The 20,695-nt window shown below is 37.6% G+C and overlaps 1 protein-coding gene across 14 annotated transcripts in view; it reads right to left on the minus strand.

Moving 5' to 3' along the window:
- ptprk (protein tyrosine phosphatase receptor type K) overlaps nucleotides 1-20,695 on the minus strand; it is a 184,816-nt gene that overhangs the window by 105,074 nt on the left and 59,047 nt on the right. For all 14 annotated transcript variants that reach the window (XR_009267521.1, XR_009267520.1, XM_058755143.1 and 11 more), the window contains one exon: nucleotides 14,026-14,297. Coding sequence is in view for 12 of the 14 variants with exons in the window: in XM_058755143.1 (XP_058611126.1) it covers nucleotides 14,026-14,297 (272 nt within the window). In the remaining 2 variants the exon portion in view is untranslated. The remainder of the gene's footprint in view (nucleotides 1-14,025; nucleotides 14,298-20,695) is intronic.

Raw genomic sequence — 20,695 nt, forward strand, 5'->3', positions numbered from 1 at the left:
AAGGTTAGAGAGTTTCAAACCGTTTGATCTGTGTTGATTTGTCATTTTTAACCTTAAACCTTTGGTTTTCATACTTATGTATTACATATTATATAACTGCTGCAATGTCAGGTTTTTATTTGAATTAATAGCTTTAATAATTAATAGAGTAATGTAATTGTCATTCCTGTTTACTCTACATCAGCAATATCTGGCTAATGCAATATTTTGTGTCATATTGTTATTGCAGTAACAAGTTTGAAGTCCATATATATATATATATATATATATATATATATATATATATATATATATATACACATATGTATATATATATATATATATATATTATTGTTTTTTTTTCATTTTGAAATTAACTGATATTTTTTAACTGATAAAGTCTTTTAGAAGTCTCTGTGTTGAATAAATGCTATTCTTTTGACATTTTTAGTCATCAAAGGGCCCAAAAAGCACAGCACAACTTTTTCCAACGTTGATAATAAATTAGCATATTAGAATGATTTCTGAAGGATCATGTGACACTGAAGACTAGAGTAATGATGCTGAAAACTCAGCTTTGATCACAGAAATAAATTGCAGTTTACAATATATTCACATAGAAAACAGCTGTTTAAAATGGTAATAATATTTCAAAAAATGTTTCTATATTTTTGATCAAATTAATGCAGCCTTGATGAACAGAAGAGACTTCTTTAAAAACCTAAAACAAAATCTTACTGATCCCAGTCTTCTGAACGGCAGTATATTATATTTATTTCAATACTATTTTAATATTCTACTAATTTTCCAGGCTTGAAAAATCCATATTTTATTCCCCATTCCCTGACATGTCCATGTTTTCCACTGCCGTGGGACCCTGCAGTGTGTGTGTGTGTGTGTGTGTGTGTGTGTGTGTGTTTTGGAGCGACTATCACAGAAGACAACTCTGAGCTGAGGAAGCTGCTTTGGCAAGAGTGAAAATCGCTGAAATGAAAAGAGGAGAAAAGAACATAGGATGAAAAAATGAGGTGAGAAAAAAGAGAAAGAGACAGAGGGAGATATTCTGGGACTGGCGTGACATCCTGCACCCCAGCAATTATCCCATCAGCCCCGGACAAAAGCAGCTCTGAACTGGAGATGTGCACGGCTAGACACTTTCAAAACCGTCAGCGGGCTGCCTGAACCTCCAGTCCACTTAAAACAACCCGAATAATCAGGCTGCTTCTGAATAATGAGGCTGGTGAGAGTGTGAACAGCATGAGTCACGCTCAAATTTCCAAATCACTGTACAAAGCAGTCGACTCCACTAACCAACTAGTTGACTTTTGTGACTAGAGCTGCAACTAATGTTTTGTGTTAACAACTCAGTGCTGTGAATGCAGTCCTCTCAACAAACTAACATGTTACTCTCATTAATTGTAAATGTAAGAGACTCAAATCTCAAATATATCATCTGTTTCAGCCAATAAAAGATATTATCTGCACTATTGGCCATTAGCCAATTGTCTAAAAACAGCTGATGATCAGGGCCGATTATTTCCTGTCAATCAAAAGGCGGCAGAAAAACATCTTGATTGTAACTTGTGTGTTAATGTCGCTTGTGTAGAAATTAGGGTTGTCCAAGTTAATGTGACAATAACACAGTCTAACATAGTTAATGCAGGTTCTATTTGGCCCAATAATCACCTGCAATTTCAGCCAGGGTTGCCAAGTCCACAGTTTTTCCACAATTCAAACAATAAATGGCATTTTGACACTCTTAAATGTGGCATGACATCGCTGACACCGCTTCAGTGCAAGTCTCTTCCACTTTAATACAAGTTACAGCACAAAATAAACATGAATGAACATCAGAAGGTGTTGAAAGATACAGTACAACTTACCAAAATAAATCATGTCTCATGTAATCACTCAATCAGTGCAGAAAGACGTCAAAAATCATTTAGTTGGGAGAGAAATGTAGTATAGGTGCATCCCCAACCCTTACAGGATTTTACATCCAACAATAAACAAGAAAAAGTTTTTAAATCTAGTCTGCAACTTCCGTATACACAAACACACATTTGTCTTTGTGTTGTTTTGTTTTACACAAATATTTTAGTTTAAAAAACATTTATGTACATAAAGCAAAAGGTATATTTTTATCTTTATTTGTCTTGTTAGTCACCATATATAGTTTTTTTTTTTCTTCTTCACAATTGTTGCTTACTGGTTCATGTTAACTGCAAATATTCCACGTATTCTCTTAATTAATACAAGATCCAAAAACAGCATGATAAAGCACATCACTGCTTTGACATGTCACGTCAAACACACACACACACACACACACACACACACACACATGAACCACACACATACACCTGCAGACTGATGCACACGAGCACTAACAAACAGAATGCACAGATAAAACAGAAAACACAGCGGTGACATATTCAGATCAGACCTGCACATGAAACACAGCAGGAGAAAGCCTGTGCTTTATTTGCTTCCTATTTGGAACAAGAATATGTGTTATCAGTCATATCAGTCATATAACCTTAAAGTTATAATGATGATCCATGTACATCGACAGACATTCAGAAACTGATAAATGAAACTACCAAAAACAGAAATTATCACTGCTATGTATTAATGGTTAAATCTGCGGTATTTCCAGGTTAAATCAGATGCATTTCCATCTCATGTGTTTATTAGGAAAAACATGCTCATTGGAGATCTCCACTGCAAGTTTAATACTGAAATACAACTTTTTTGGTGATATTTTATTTAGACTTCTTTTTTAAGTTTTAAAGAGTTTAATCTCAAGTCTAAATTCAAATTTTTAAATACATATTTAATTAAGATCATTTATTCTGGGTTCAGATTAATTTCAAATCTTGAAATACTAAACTTTTTTTTTCTTCTTCAAATTTAATATTTATATTTTAAATATGAGAGTTTATTCTCAACATATATATTCAGCACTTCTATCTTCCTCCTCAGAAAACACAAGGTCTCATTGAGACTCTAAAACATTTCTGGAAGGTAATCTTGACTGAGACCTATTTGTGTGTGTGTGTGTGTGTGTGTGTGTGTGTGTGTGTGTGAGCCCTGTCTCTGAGTTGACGGCAGATCGGTCTGGATGAGGAAGCCTGCAGCTTTGCTGTCAATCAGAACCTCATCGTAAAAATACACACACACACACACCACTAGCTGCAGACATCTATCACCCCACTCTTAAAGCACACACACACAAAAGTGTAAGCAAAGCACTTGCTGCATACTATATAAATCCTGCACATGTATTTAGATTTTAAGTAGTGATGCAGCTCAGAATGCTAGCAGAGGGTTTGTGTTTGTCTAAACATCCATTACTCCCACAATCATCCATCATGTTTCCATTGAACACATAAATGACTCTTCAGAGCATTAAATTATGAAACATTGATTAGATCTGAAGTCCTGCATGTACCACAATCAATATCGCTTAAGGCTGATGACTCACAACACACACAGACATATGACACTCTGAGACCAAATAGGAGGAACATTATGACGAGAGACAGAGAGAGAGAGGAGGCTCTCATTGTGTTGTTTTTCTTCAGGAAAGCCAGGCGTGAGCGTTGAACACAGGCTGACAGGCTGAAGGACGACCAATGAGTGCCTTGAGTGTCTGCATGCAGGAGCACATGTGTAAATGTATTCAGTCCAGAGAACTACATCACTGGAGAGCAAACAAAGAGTTTTAGTGCTTTGCTGTGTGGTTTCTAAGGTTTCAGGGTGTTTTCAAGGGTGTTGCTAGCTGGCTGCAGGGGTGTAATGGCTGGTTGTTGCTAAGATGTATATTTGGTTATATTAGGGCCCTATGATTTCTGTGATGTGGAAAATACAGGCAGAGTCAGAATGCGGTCATAAAAATAGAATTTACACAGACTATTTAAATTTGAAGATTCTTATCTATGTATTGGATAATAAAGATTTTTTATTAAGAGTATTACATAAGTGATTGTTTCAGTTGGACATACAAAAATAAATGCCTGAAAATCAAACTTTGTACCTATTATTTTATTTTATTTTATTACATTATTATTAGTATTGGACTAACAAATACAATTTTGAATGTCAAATTGAAATATCTGTTACATTTTCTAGAAAATAATTTTCATAAAGTCTCAAGAACCCTTTGGTACCTTTGGTATTCCTAGTTAAAAATGACCGGCTTTTAAATCTCTCACCAAATATTGGATTCAATCTTTTTGTCAACATGTTTTCTTTCAGTTAGTACAGGTTTTGTATTTACTTTTAGAAATTACTGAAACAAGTGCAATCAAAGTCAGTAAGTGTTAGTCCAATGACAAAGATGAACTTAACATTAACATTTCCAGAAAAAAAAGAAAAGAAAATCCTTTCCAGGTCAAAACAACTGGAACGCAACAGGGTCCAGGGAAAAAGAGAAAAAAAAGAAAAAAAAAGAAAAGAAAAATTAAACTAAAATTAAAATAAAATAAAAATCCAAATGGAAAAAATAGAATATGAAAAAAAAAAAAAAAAAGATTTTTTCACTTGTCGAGTTTTGGGTAAGGTAGCAGCACACTCTCCACAACAGCACACGATTTGAGAAATCATTCATGTCTGGAGCTCAAACTTAGTGTTAAAAGGGTTTCATCACATGACTATAAGCACTAGTACCAGTGATGTCTGACTTAAACAGCATTAATTACACTATACTGCTAGAAAACTACAATTCAGATACACAGACAAAAACAAACACACATTCACCGTTTCCTCTTCCTGTTGGCATCATTTCACCAGATATTGAGCTCGGCGCTCTCATCTCTTCACCTGTCAAGAGTGCACACACGCACACACACACACATTTGCATTGGCTGTGCTGATCATTACCATGGCTCTGAGTAAACAATGAGAGCAGGGAAAAAGCCTTATTGACGGCAATGTGATGCGTGGGGTGCGTTTTTTTTTTTTACATTTATTTCAGGGGCTCTGTCAGCGGGCGAAGAGCGATATGTCCTTCATCATTTGGAGAGACGCGTGCCGAAATGTTTTTCCTCCAGAATAGACGTCCTCCATTTCAGCCCCTCCGCGTGCCCAGACTCCAGCGTAACGACGGCCCATTAGGGGCAATATATTCCCGCTCGGTGAGCAGCAGATCTATCAGCCCAGGACTGGAGGACACTTCATCTCTCTCCAGCAGTAATGTCTCAGTTTTGATTGTAATCTCTCAGCTCTGGCTCTCTGAGCTTTCGGAGATCACCCTGAAGCCCAGTCTCTGAATGCAGCGACAGCACGGCTTCACAATGGATCCTCCATCTCTCTCATCAGGACCGGAGGAAATGATAGGGATCAGACTTACAGCTTCCACAGAACAAGTCTCTCAGTGACTGCTCTGGAGGATTTTAACTTGAGAAGTACTAAGAGTCCACATCATATCAAGAGTTGTTTTCAGACATTGTTTACTTCTCATCTTGAATTACATACTTAAATATCTCCATTGGCATTTCTTGTAAACTGTTTAACCATAAACCTAACAAAACTTAATGAGTTTTTGGGTGACCCCAAAAACTGTACGCTATTTGCATTTACTCTTACAGAAAACACGTAGATGTTATATATATATTCATTTTTAGGTATACTGTTAATTTACTAACTATATTCTTCTAGCACACTAGCTTATGAAAGTACATTTTGAAGTATACTAAAATACTAGTCTGATGTTTTATACTGCAAGTATACATACAGTGGGTACGGAAAGTATTCAGACCCCCGTAATTTTTTTCACTCTTTGTTATATTGCAGCCATTTGCAAAATCATTTAAGTTCATTTTTTTTCCTCATTAATGTACACACAGCACCCCATATTGACAGAAAAACACAGAATTGTTGACATTTTTCCTAAGTATTCAGACCCTTTGCTCAGTATTTAGTAGAAGCACCCTTTTGATCTAATACAGCCATGAGTCTTTTTGGGGAAGATGCAACAAGTTTTTCACACCTGGATTTGGGGATCCTCTGCCATTCCTCCTTGCAGATCCTCTCCAGTTCTGTCAGGTTGGATGGTAAACGTTGGTGGACAGCCATTTTTAGGTCTCTCCAGAGATGCTCAATTGGGTTTAAGTCAGGGCTCTGGCTGGGCCATTCAAGAACAGTCACGGAGTTGTTGTGAAGCCACTCCTTCGTTATTTTAGCTGTGTGCTTAGGGTCATTGTCTTGTTGGAAGGTAAACCTTCGGCCCAGTCTGAGGTCCTGAGCACTCTGGAGAAGGTTTTCATCCAGGATATCCCTGTACTTGGCCGCATTCATCTTTCCCTCGATTGCAACCAGTCGTCCTGTCCCTGCAGCTGAAAAACACCCCCACAGCATGATGCTGCCACCACCATGCTTCACTGTTGGGACTGTATTGGACAGGTGATGAGCAGTGCCTGGTTTTCTCCACACATACCGCTTAGAATTAAAAGTCTCATCAGACCAGAGAATCTTATTCAGGTGTTTTTTAGCAAACTCCATGCAGGCTTTCATGTGTCTTGCACTGAGGAGAGGCTTCCGTCGGGCCACTCTGCCATAAAGCCCCGACTGGTGGAGGGCTGCAGTGACGGTTGACTTTCTACAACTTTCTCCCATCTCCCGACTGCATCTCTGGAGCTCAGCCACAGTGATCTTTGGGTTCTTCTTTACCTCTCTCACCAAGGCTCTTCTCCCCCGATAGCTCAGTTTGGCCGGACGGCCAGCTCTAGGAAGGGTTCTGGTCGTCCCAAATGTCTTCCATTTAAGGAGGCCACTGTGCTCTTAGGAACCTTAAGTGCAGCAGAAATGTTTTGTAACCTTGGCCAGATCTGTGCCTTGCCACAATTCTGTCTCTGAGCTCTTCAGGCAGTTCCTTTGACCTCATGATTCTCATTTGCTCTGACATGCACTGTGAGCTGTAAGGTCTTATATAGACAGGTGTGTGGCTTTCCTAATCAAGTCCAATCAGTATAATCAAACACAGCTGGACTCAAATGAAGGTGTAGAACCATCTCAAGGATGATCAGAAGAAATGGACAGCACCTGAGTTAAATATATGAGTGTCACAGCAAAGGGTCTGAATACTTAGGACCATGTGATATTTCAGTTTTTCTTTTTTAATAAATCTGCAAAAATGTCAACAATTCTGTGTTTTTCTGTCAATATGGGGTGCTGTGTGTACATTAATGAGGAAAAAAATGAACTTAAATGATTTTAGCAAATGGCTGCAATATAACAAAGAGTGAAAAATTTAAGGGGGTCTGAATACTTTCCGTACCCACTGTAAGTTAACAAAGAAAGCTTACATCAATAGTTACAGTTTAATATTTATGTATGATTTTTGACATTCAGTATACTACGAAGTTTGGGTACTATTTTTATACTTGAAATATATCTTTAACTGTACTATAAGTAGAAATGAAATTAATTAGATATGTATTACAAAAAGAGACTTGCTTCTTTTGCAGTTTGACAATGTTTTGTGCTAAGATCTCGAATGATATATTCTGGTTATGGCTTATAATAGAAGGCAGTGTGAATCAAGTCTGTTACAATACTCTCACACCTTAGAGGAATAAGCAATGAAATCAGCCAAATCTGTCTGTGTTTCTGTGTGGGTTAATAACACTGTGTACAAAAAAAGATCAGGTTCAGTTCCACACATGTACAAAATGACTGATATTCCACCTCAAAGATGACTTCAACATTTACTTTTATAAAACATATAAAACACATACTGGGTCATGTGTGAAAAAAAAGTGTTTAATAGGCATTTAATAAAGTATTGTATAAGTATAATTATTTAATAAAGAGAAAATACAACTAGCTCAGGATACTTTGAATACTTAATACTTTTAATTGCATCTTGATTACAAGATTAGACTTTTCTGCATACTTGTCAACATAAGTCAAGTATACAAGTATAACTTTGTCAAGGTTATCTCTGATAAGTACATAAAAAGTAGACTGAAAGTATCTTCTTATTTTAATTTTAATAGAGGAATGATGATATAAAACACGAGAATAAACTTCATTTCACATTTCATTTCAAACTTCACACAGTATAGCCTCATCCGAAAGAAGCACTCACGTGCGATCAGAGCCCACAGTCAAGCACATTAAATCAGTGTGTAATCAGCCTAATGACTTTAAGAACATGCCATTATCTGGACAGACGACAGCAAAACACACCATTCTCCAGCATAATTGAGACTTACAAACTCTACACAGAGGGAAAAATGGGAAGAAAAGATTATCAGTTCATTTTTTAAGCGTGTTCCTTGCACAGAGCAACCATATGACTTCAGAAGACTAATATATGGCCTTGGCCTTGTGGTCATTACAACTACAGCAACACTACAAACTGTTGTCGGAAAACAGCTGTGATGATTCTTTAAAAATTTCCCTTTTGTTTTCCATAAAGAAATGATGGGTTAAAAGATAGCAGAATTGTAATTTTGGGGTGAAATCTTTGTTTAGCATTGTTATAAACTGTTGAACACAAACTGCATGAAGGATTGTCATCCACTCGCCGTGAAAGAAATATCTCACAATGTTACTTAAATCTCCACTTCACAATGGCATGTCCGTGCGAAAAACCTTGAAACAACACCAAACATCTGTACGCTGAGCTTAAGGCTATGGAAATCCCCACAGTGACATCAATACACACGTGTTTCTCACCTAGACATACAAAACTGCTTGCACATGGTACATTGGAAAGAGTTTTTAAAGACATCAAATAACGTCTTCAGTCACTTCGAAAAATGCCGATAGTAATGTTATAGTAAATTAATTACTTATTTGAAACAGGCAGGTGCTTCTCTACACATTCAAGTAAACGTGTGTGTTTATATTGAGGAAGGTTTGTGAAGCTGAGTGACATTCTACAGTATACAGATAAGACATTCTTCTGTATCATTTACAGAGGACATACACACATTATAAACTGCCCTGAGCTTCTGAGCACATATAAATTACTGCTATGCTGGACACAAGATAAACCTGTGAGTGTGTGTTTGTGTGTGTGCTGACCTTGACTAAATGTGAGCTTCAACACTATCACAAAACACCTCCAGACACACACACACACACACACACACACACACACACACACACACACAGAGCTTTCCTCTAAATCACTCCCCTCACACCTCCTTCTGAAGCCCTGAGGGATCTCTTGCCCGGAGGGATCTTGTTTTGGGAGAAGGTGGGAAATCGGCATTCACACAGAGCTGTGAACCCTGGGAAAGTGCGAGACCTTTTTTAACCAGTGACTACAGGTGCACAATATAATGCTCTTCAAAACATTCTTCACCAAATGTTAGGGAAATTGAATTATTATTGATAAAGATAGTGGAATTACAGGCAATAACTTTAGAGTAACTGCAATGATTTAAAGTTAAAAGTATTTCAACCATGAAAAGCATGACTTTAAATCATGAATGTAAGAACAAATCTAATGTAAACGTTCAGACAGGGTCAAATGAATCAGAAACCAGCCTAATTGCACTGGTCTTCATTACAGTTTTTTTTTTTTTTTTTTCAACTGCTCACACACAAAATCTTTACTTGCCACACAATTTCTGAAAGCTGAACTCAAACAGCAGAAGCACACACCAAATCTGCAAAACCAGACACTAATTCTCGACCTTTGACTCAATTTTCAATTTCATAAAACACTTTTTGCAAAACACAACACACGGTTATCTATGTAACACACAAATATCTAACGGGAATTAATATTATGGCAAAGGTGTTTGCAAATGTTTGCTTTTGAGATTGTGTTTATGATATTTTGAATGCAGTGCTTCATTTTGCAAGAAATGTGAGGCATTTTCCATTGTGTGTGTGCAATTCTTGATTTGTGTGTAAAGTTTTGAAAAAAGAGGCAAAGTTTTGAAAAATTGTGAAAGCAGTTGAAAAAAAAGTAGATGTTCAGCTAACCAAACTCAAAAAATGCCCAGTTCACATAAAAATACTCACTATAGTTTATGAGTTAATATAATAGAATATAGAATATAATTAATATAATTTTATAATATAACATAATAACTTACATTTTATTTCCACAAACGTTTATTAATAATGCTCTTTTACGTTTTTGCTTAAAATTGGTAACATTTTATATTACAAGCATTTTCCCTCAATAACTCCTGTTTACTGATAGTAAGTAAGGTAGTTGTTGTAGTTTAGGTATGGGGTCGGGTTAAGGGTATAAGGCAGGATAAGGCATTATTATGTGCTTTAAATGTAACTAACAATCAGTCAGTATGTTAGAAATATACATGCTAATAAGCAACTAGTTAATAGTGAATAGTGCTCGCTAATCTAAAGTGTTAACAAAGAAATTGAAGTCTGTTAAAGAATGGCCTTAAAAAATCAAGGTAAATAACCTCTTATAGTTAGGACAACCTCCAGCTTGTCTTAAATCTGAAAAGGTAAGATGCTTCATGAATTTATGGGGTTGCTTTAAATATGAAGCACATCATAACACTAGATGCATAATACTTATTACTATTACCAGTACACAAGTACTCTGAGGTGACAACAATGATCGATGATCAGTCAAGGAAATATTGGAGAACTTCTTAAGAATTTTTCAAGAACTGCATTTAGGAACATTCTTGCAAAGTTAGAATTTATTTGAACAAATTTCTTAACTTCTTAACTGAACACTTCTAATATGTCAGCAAATTAAAAGGCTGTAGTTACAGTAATAGCCATATCAACAATAAAACCCCAAAAATCCAGATTCTTTATTTTTTTGTCAAGCGAGTAGTTAATTAATTAGTCAATTAGCTAGATGCTTTAGGGTTAAAACACACACACACACACACACTCACACATCCCTACTGATGACACACATTTCTGTTCGTGTCCTCAAAGAAGATTATTGAAGAACACATCATAAGCCAGAGAAACCACAAAGGAGCATGAATGTTACTTGGCTTAGAAGAAATAAAAACAGAAAAACAACTTCTCTCAAGTTTAACGATATTTAATCATTCATGAGAACTGAAGGATGACCAAAGGAACACGTGCGACGCCTTAACTCATTCCCTTTGACAGCATTAATGACGCTCGCGCTCGTGAACGCAGACAGAGCTCCTCAAACGCTTCAGTTCTGCACTCTGGCATGATTTCTGACAATCTGACATCAAATCATAAAAAGCAACTGAGGGCAGGTGTCCAGCTCATTAAGCGAGTCCGTTTGACGCGGTGACTAACGATCTGATCGGGGGGATGAAGACACCCTCGGGAGATATCGGTGGAAAAAACAAAACCAAAGTGAATCAGGACTTAAGCTAAAATAAACTGGACTCCAGCAACAGATTTGATTCATCAGTGCCTAATTAAAGAGGACAAGAAATAACAAGCCCACACCAGGGTTTAGAGATGGACTGCGAGAGAGAGAGAGCATAATAAAGGGACGTAACATGCCTGGACTCATTAGAAGGGACACGTCTCCGGGGGGTTGGAGGGGCAGCAGGTGGAAACTCTATACTGTGAGAAATCAAATCGAGACATGAAGAAACAAGCCCCTCTGATCCATTAGCTCGTCTCGGAAATATCATGCAATATTAATCACAACAGTGTCTCCCCGCGCTGCCCCAATCCTCCGAGCGTGATGTGTAATGCATGCAAGCGGCCAGCAGAGGCGTCTACCTCACGCTCCCCGCAGCTGTGTTTACATTTTGGGCTGATAAAGCAAACAGACGGCCGCTTTAAAGACTACAGCTCAACTACTGCACCCTAAACCTGTGGAAAGACCAGATGAACATCCTGCATTAAAAACCCTGCATCATCACGGTGTTTCAAATTCTGTCTCTCACGCAGAAAGACAGACAGCAGAGCGAGACAGAGGGGAGATCAGTCAAGACTCCCAATTAGTCTGAACACAGACGAAGGCTTTCAGTATTCACCGTCTCACACACACACACACATGGCAAACACTGACACATACACACCCACATCCACCACTGATTAAAACAAGAGAGAAGAGACTGATTAGCATAGTAGTTGTATTCAGTAGATGAAATATTACTTTCAAACAGCTAGTATCAACAGTGAAACGCTATTGTACTGAAAAACAAAAAGTCCTGTGAAGGAGCTCCACTGACCCTGAGAGAGATTTCACCTGTGGAAAACATTACTGAGAGCCGTCACTGTGATCACTGGGAGTGTTTTGTGAGTATGACAGAACTACAAAAGAAAAGCTGAACAGAACCTCTGCATTCCCATAAATCAACCGGTCTAGAGCAATACCACATACAAGCAAAACATCCATTGTGATTCTGTTCCTCATACTTTGTTTAGAGGGCTTGACGGCAGGAATGTGTCACCACACAGACTTTAAGAGTTACGACAATGCAAAAAAAAAATAAAAATAAAACACCTACTGACTTTCCAGCTCAGAGTCTGGTGCTACATTTGCACTGAGGAAAAAGTCAGTTTGCCATTAGTATCTTTGCATCTCTTTGACCTGATCAGATAAACATATCTTGTTAATAGAGTGCATTAGTGTCCATTCACATTTTCTGCGGCGTTGGATGTATTTTTTCCATTCATTTTTAACAGAGTGCTCATGAATGACATAATCGAGTTAAAAATGATCTATATAAAACTATTGCTTTAAGGTTGTTGTGTGTGTGTGTGGTTCAGGTATACCCTATACGCTAGGGGGACAAAATGTCCCTACAAAGATGGCAATATCCAAAATCATTGTCCATTTTTGGTCCCCATGAGAAACAAGCTTATAAATCATACAGAAATAAGTTTTTGGTTATATATAGAAACAATATATTTTAGGTTTATTGCAAAATATTAGTGCTGTCAATCGATTAAAAAATGTCATGGACTGTGATTAATCATGATTAATCACAAATTTAAAATACTAGGATTGACCTGTAAATGTGTCACACTTCCGCCAGGTATGAGACATAATCCTTATTATTCTTTTATCATTATTCTTTTGTTTTTATTCAGCCATTATCAGCCTTTATACTGGCAATAAAACGTTTACCAAGCCACATCGCTTCAATCCCAGTATACATTTACCCAACTATTATCAAGAAAACAAAACATTTATTGTGACCTTACGTGAAGTATTATGACAAAATGCATTATGAAGAAGAATTGGACCTGTTCTGCAGGTTCATTAGAGCTAATATTAGCATCATGCTTCATAAGACAATTTATGAGATTAATAATACACTTTTCCTCAGAACTCACTTCAAACCACCGTCGAGTGTTTGTAATAACTTCCTTTTGCGATCACATGTGGACTTTGGTCGTTTACTGTTGTTAAAATATGCTGTTTATAGCCTTTTATATGCTGCACAAATTAGCATTTCAGATGTACACATTCAACTCAAGAAATCACATACAAATATCCTATCGTAATCGTGTGTTTATTATCTTATATAATCTATAGAGCCCTGGCTGAAACTCACATTGTTTGCGATGTTACAACTGCCTCTCCTTTCTTAAGTTGCCAGGGATACATTCCAAGTATAATACACATTAGTAAAAGGATCTATTTTCATTTTTATTTGTCTATATACACTTTGGGCGATGACGGGAAGTTCATTTGCTTTAAAAATATATTAACGAGTTCAAATTTGTAGATTAATCGCATGCGTTAACGCGTTAACGTTGACACCTACAAAATATGCATATATATATATATATATATATATATATATATATATATATATATACAGTATATACACACACACACAATCATTTAAGTATTTTGAGAGTGTATCTTTATATTATTTGTGGCAGCTGCCAAGCTCTTTTGGTGCAATTTGTTCGCTATAAATGATGTTTCAGCTGTTAAACATGAGTTGAAATATTGTCAATGGATGGCTTCAACAAAAGCATATAACATCAATTAACTACCAGTAAGGTCTGTCTTTTAATGTTTATAAATTAGCATTAAACATCAATTTCCCTGTGCAGAAAATGTTTTTACTTCCGGAACCCGACTGCTTCAGTCTATGCAAAACAAACTCACGCTGCATCTTTCGATTGGCATACCTGATACTCGTTGGGCCAAAAAGTGCTGACAGCAAGCTCCGCCTTCATCCAGCCTTTGCCTGTGCAGGAAGTGACGTTCCAGATGGGATTGGCCAGCGGCCCTTTATTGACCTTCACCAGGATGTTGAGCGTCCCGGGGCTGGAGCCGTCGGGGCAGTACAGGAGATAGTTGAAGTCGATGCAGTGAGTGTCGTTTTCTTTCATCACGGGCAGCTGCAGGCGAGCCTTTTCTCCGTAATCGTGCTGCGAGGTGTCCACCATCATGTACGAGCCTGGAGGGCAACAAGAACGGAGAGAGAAAACACATGTGAGCTGGGATTATGAGCTCTTTTTCAAACACTAGTGAGCTGCTTTGCTGTCTACTCCCTATATAGGGTGCATCCTCACCAAAATAGAGCCTCATTAGTGTGATTTGGATTGCATCTTATGGAGTTTGAGGTTAGTAGGGCTGGGGCGATAAATCGATGCATCGCTATTTGTGGAGAATTTGCGAATGCATCGCGATTCTCTCTGGAATTGATTCTGAGCTTAGTTTTTAACAGAACATGGCGCTCTAGGCTAGTTTTAACCCCACACCTAAATGCTCATGAAGAAGAACGCTTGAGCGTTGAACTGAGTCATGTAAGTGGTTAAATGAACTTGCATCTCAGCTTGTATGCTTTTATGACACAAGATGAATTTAAACACAGCCCACTGTGAACACTCTTGTAATTCGCTTCAACCTTTTCAAACTTTATGAATGATTATTTTAGGTTCAAGTGGTGCATGAGTAAGAAATTAGAAGCAAGCAGAATATGTCGGCTTCTAAAGCACGCAGTGCCATCTGCTGTTAAAAACTAAGCTCAGAATCGATTCCAGAGAAAATAGCGATTCATTTGGAAAAGCAGAATCATTTCTCGATTTGCGATGCATCAATTTATTGTCACAGCCCTAGAGATTAGCATGTTACAATATGAATAAAGTATATTTATAGTCGACATTTCTCATCTTTTTTCTCTGTTGCAAAGCATTCTGGAATCAACGATTCAATGATTCTTAAAATCAAGATTGATTTTCTTTTTTACTTTATGCATGCAATTTTCTCTCTGAATTTAACAGGTCTGAAATATTCCCAAATGAACTGAATCGAGGGCTTGTGGAACAAAGCTGAATTAGCTGCCCAGCTCTAGGTTTTGAACCATATTTTGTGTTGTAAGAAAACAAAAACAAAGAGTAAAACAACTGAAAAAGCTACACCAAGGAATGTCCAAAATGTTGAGTGAAAACCATTTGCTAAAAACCTAGTGAAGAAAACAAATCGTTTGAGAAATCATGTGGGATTCTAGCAGGAATGCACCGAGATATAAACTCAGGCATGAGGATCCAATATTTCTGAAGTTCAGAATCAAAGACTCACTCGTACACTTGGCAGTTGGCCGTGTGCTGATTACTGAACGCTTTTATAGTCACTCCACCGGAGAAACGGTTCCACGCTATCGGCCAATATAGGATCTGGTTCCAGTTCTTAAAGCATGTGATTGCACTGAGAGGAAACCGTTTCAAATCTCAAACGCCCAGAGGATGGACATCAGGCGGAGAGAGGACAGACTTCACCACCATTTGTCCAAATGAGCATACATCTGTTCATCTGTCTCTCCACGGCCAGGAAGAGAGATGACCAGCTCTCTCTCTTTGATCCCCATCTTCTGTCAGAGATAAAGTCTACATGAAATCCACCATCTTTACTGCCTAAACAAACGCCCCTGGCCATGCTGTGTGCTCTTCATCAGCTGCGTGTTATTCCAGATTCAAACTCTTTCAAGTGTAATAACTTTCTCTGTCTCTGAAAGGACTTTTTTCCCCCTGATGTAACCATTGGTCATGTGGGTGGGGAAAAATAATCTTGCATAAAACATGAAGTCCTGACTCTCAGCTGCACTCAAGGCCATTTTGAAATGCTAATAAACACATGGATTTTCATGAAACTAAACCATTTATATATGAATAAGACATGTTTTACAATATCTCAGTAAGATATAAGTAAATCAGTTTTAAATAAACAAATGCTTTAACTTTGAACTTTCTATTCATCAAGGAATCCTAAAAAAACAACGTGTCACGGTTTCTGCAGAAATACTGGGCAGCACAACTGTTTTCAACATCAGTAATAATCAGAAATTATTATTAGTTTCTTGAGCAGCAGATCAGCATATTATAATAATTTCTGAAGGAGCATGTGACACTGAAGACTGGAGTAATGATGCTGAAAATTCAGCTTTGATCACAGCAATCAATTACTTTTTATAAGAAATTACAATAAAAACAGTTATGATTGTAATAATATTTTACAATATTACTATTTTACTGTATTTTTTATCAAATAAACATAGCCTTGCTGAACAGAAAAGAATCTCACCGACCCCAAACTACTGAATGGTTTTCTCTATATCACCTGGTGGAACGATTTTGTTACAACTATTATTATTACTACATGTAAATATTATTTAAATGTATTTTATTGTCTCAGTGTTTGTATAATAAGACACTTGTGCTGTGCACTTGATTTTACCATCAAAATCACCTGTTTTCCAAACACCACTGCTCTTCTAATTTCCAAAGAAATAGCAAATGTCTGAAACAGTGATCGTTTAGACACAGGGAGAGACTGTTCATTCAGGACACAGATGTAATGCTGTAGATTTTTCCAGGCAGAGCTTTCATTTGGGCTCTATTTACAGATCAGACTCATCCATGAGATCCACTAGGAGCTGCTGTCAGAACATCTGTTTCAGGTGAGTTCTGGGTGAAAGAAAGCCTCTTGCTTTTATAAGTATAGAGTTTAGATCAGACCATCAGGATGTGAGAGACGGAAAATCAAACACAAATTGGCCAAGAGCTGCTGGCAACCCTACAATTTATATCTATCTCCTGATTTCACTGCTAACCCCCCCCCCCCAAAAAAACCTTACATATTCCACACAGGATTTTGAAAACTTCCAATACAAAAGAACATGCTGATTGGTTGTACTAACACCTGCTTTTCCTTGATTGCATTATCCATTTGCATATTTATATCACACTTTCATCGCTGTCAAAATATTTATTACTTATTTTAAAACTACAAAAAACAACAACAACAACAACAACTACCTTTAAGGGATAGTTCACTCTAAAATGAAAATTTGCTTTTAATTTCTTTCAGGCTGTCCAAAATGTAGGTGACTAGTTTTCTTCAGTGGAACAGACTCTTAAGTACCGGCACTTAAGAGTCAAAAAAGCACAGAATTTATACCCATGGCTCCTAATGATATAATATGAAGCAAACGATCGGTCTTGCTAAACAATATGGTAGTTTTACTAAGCATGTCTTCCACTGTGTTCTACAGTTTATTTTTCAATTGGATCAAAGAAAAGAAGATTGAAATGACCTGAATATTGAGTCTGACTCTATCCGTTAGTTAGCCAACTAGTGTCCGCTCACTTTTGCCCAGGCCCGCCCATAAACAAAATTCTGCCTAAGCCACTGCTGCTGGGCTTTATTATAATTTTTTTTTTGTAATAGCGCACATGCTTATTACTTGGCTATTTACCAAATAAATAACTACATGTGTATGGATTTCTTCATGAATACTTATGATCTTCTGTAAAGAAACACAGATGAAACCTGTACAGTTTTGGAGAAAATTACTTTGGCAATTATACAGCAAATATTAGAGCACAAAGCGACACCATTGACCAATTGCAATCAAGTATCACACGTGTAATGAGCTAAATTCAGCCTGTGTAAACAGGAAGTTAAACTATGGGCTCAGTCGTCTCAGATAAGTGAACTTGCGGCAGAATTCCAGAGCAGTTCTGAATGCTGCCGCAGTAATTTAATTGACTCCCGGGGAAAGCGTGGCGCTCACAGCAAGACGTTAATGGTTGCAGGTGAGAACAGCGGCGTGGATGTCAGAAGGTGTGTGTGTGTCCCGCCATTTCCTCTACAAACGCCCGTTGGGTAAACACTCATTTCTCACACAGGCTCAAGGCAACTCCAAAGGTCAAAGGTCGATTGGGGGAAATAAACAGCGCATCCAGATGGCACTAGCGATCAGCCAAGAGTTACTGGCAGAAAATGAAACGGGTTCATGAGAGATTTTTGATTTATGTAAGTTCTTCCTTATGAACATGTGCTGGAGAGTTTGGAGAAGGTTTGTGTGAACTGCTCATTAATCACTTCAGTGCAAAACGAAGAAGAAAACGACGAGAGCGACGGAGGAAAGACGACAGAAGGCTCGACATATTAGACGAGCGAGTTTGGCCGGCTCTCAAAGCCACAAGAACACATGAACACGAGTTCAGATCCACAAAGCTCAAATCTGAGGCTGGTTTAGCGAGTACAGAGCTGTGGTTTATGTTAGTATGCTGCCCAACTCTGGACAGAGAACTAAACCACCACACCACTAATTACACACAGCTACACCCAGTTCAACTCTCCGCTCAACAAACCTCATAGCTCTGGCTGAATCTACCCAACAGTACTCTCAAAGCTGTGCTCCAGACTCCAGCCGACGTGCTGTCTACATAGGGAGCATGCAAATGAAATGGAAACCCATGATGACTGATTTGAGAAGCTCTTCATGGGCAACAGTAACACAATCAAAGCTAACAGCACAATACTTGAAATTAAAAATTTGCAAAGGCATCTGGTTAAAGAAAGTTCTATTCCAAGTGCAGCACACATGAAGTGGTCAATATGGTGTCAATGTTAAGACAAATTCACTTGTGAAATATCTTTGCAGAAAAGATGCATGAAATGTGAAGGCAAATATTGTACAAGCTTTGACTGTATGATTAAACATATCCTATACGTTCTGAAAGAATATAAGAAAAAGGTTAAATATTTCACAGCCAAAATGTAGGCACTCAGTTTTACAGGTCAACTGTCACCTGTAGATCTGTCACCATATCAAACACTGAAGTAGTTTTCCCCATTCCACTCCCCACGTATTGTGTTTTTCAATGTAAAATTACATTGAAGACTAGCAATTTTTACTACGTTATTGAATTATAAGCAGTTGGGTCATTTTTTCTCTCTCAACTGCTCTCATTGGTGTATCTCCAACTAATTGTAATGTTTGCTAATATTTTTATTCAAAACCACAATTCCTCTATTTAAAAATAATAAAAATCATTGCAAAACATTACATGCAACTTAACCAACAAAATCAGGGGGAAAAATCGCCCAGCTCTAACAGTGCACACTAAAACATTTTAGTACTGTTTTTCACAGTGCATTATTGCATTCACTACAACAGATACATGTGGTGCTCCATTTGAAATTGGTCTAAAAAAGAGAAACATGTTTGACTTCAACTGAATGTTTTTTTATTACAGCACTGAAATGACATGAATATTCAGATTTGTCTTCAATGAACAGCTGTGATGGATGGATTGCCTACACTCTAAAATAAAATGGTGTTATACAGCACTAAAAGTGGTTCTTGGCTCGTAATCATAGGGGAACCACTTTTGGTGCTATAATAGCACCATATCTTTAAAAGGTGCTATACAGCACCTTTGTCAAATGGTGCTATGTAGAACCATAAGAGGTGCCATATTGCACTGTATTTCTTTAACAAAATGGTGCTAAACACCAACAGTGGTTCTTTGGCTCGTAAAGAACCTTTAAAGGGGCTTAACAGGTTCTTTGTACGGCAGTGGTGCTATATAGCACCTTAATCACCCCAAAGAACCACTGAAGAACCATACAGGAGCTTAACAGTTTCTGTATATGGTAGCAGTGCTATATAGCCCCTCAGTCATGCCAAAGAACCGGTGAAGAACCACTGAATCACCAAGATTTGGTGCTATACAGCACCAAAAGTGGTTCCCCTATGATTACGAGCCAAAGAACCACATTTAGTGCTATATAGCACCTTTTTTCTTTTTTTTAGAGTGCATTGTTGCCACAGGTTTGCAAGTGATGGTGTATACAGGTGTATCTCAATAAATTAGAATGTCGTCGAAAAGTTAATTTACTTCAGTAATTCAACTCAAATTGTGAAACTAGTGTATTAAATCAATTCAATGCACACAGACTGAAGTAGTTTAAGTCTTTGGTTCTTTTAATTGTGATGATTTGGCTCACATTTAACAAAAACCCACCAATTCACTATCTCAACAAATTAGAATACTTCATAAGACCAATAAAACAAACATTTTTAGTGAATTGTTGGCCTTCTGGAAAGTATGTTCATGTACTGTATATGTACTCAATACTTGGTAGGGGCTCCTTTTGCTTTAATTACTGCCTCAATTCGGCGTGGCATGGAGGTGATCAGTTTGTGGCACTGCTGAGGTGGTATGGAAGCCCAGGTTTCTTTGACAGTGGCCTTCAGCTCATCTACATTTTTTGGTCTCTTGTTTCTCATTTTCCTCTTGGCAATACCCCATAGAGAATCTTCAGGTCTGGTGAGTTTGCTGGCCAGTCAAGCACACCAACACCATGGTCATTTAACCAACTTTTGGTGGTTTTGGCAGTGTGGGCAGGTGCCAAATCCTGCTAGAAAATGAAATCAACATCTTTAAAAAGCTGGTCAGCAGAAGGAAGCATGAAGTGCTCCAAAATTTCTTGGTAAACGGGTGCAGTGACTTTGGTTTTCAAAAAACACAATGGACCAACACCAGCAGATGACATTGCACCCCA

The sequence above is a fragment of the Onychostoma macrolepis genome, chromosome 20 (genome assembly GCF_012432095.1).
Source record: "Onychostoma macrolepis isolate SWU-2019 chromosome 20, ASM1243209v1, whole genome shotgun sequence".
In the NCBI taxonomy this organism is placed as follows: Eukaryota; Metazoa; Chordata; class Actinopteri; order Cypriniformes; family Cyprinidae; genus Onychostoma; species Onychostoma macrolepis.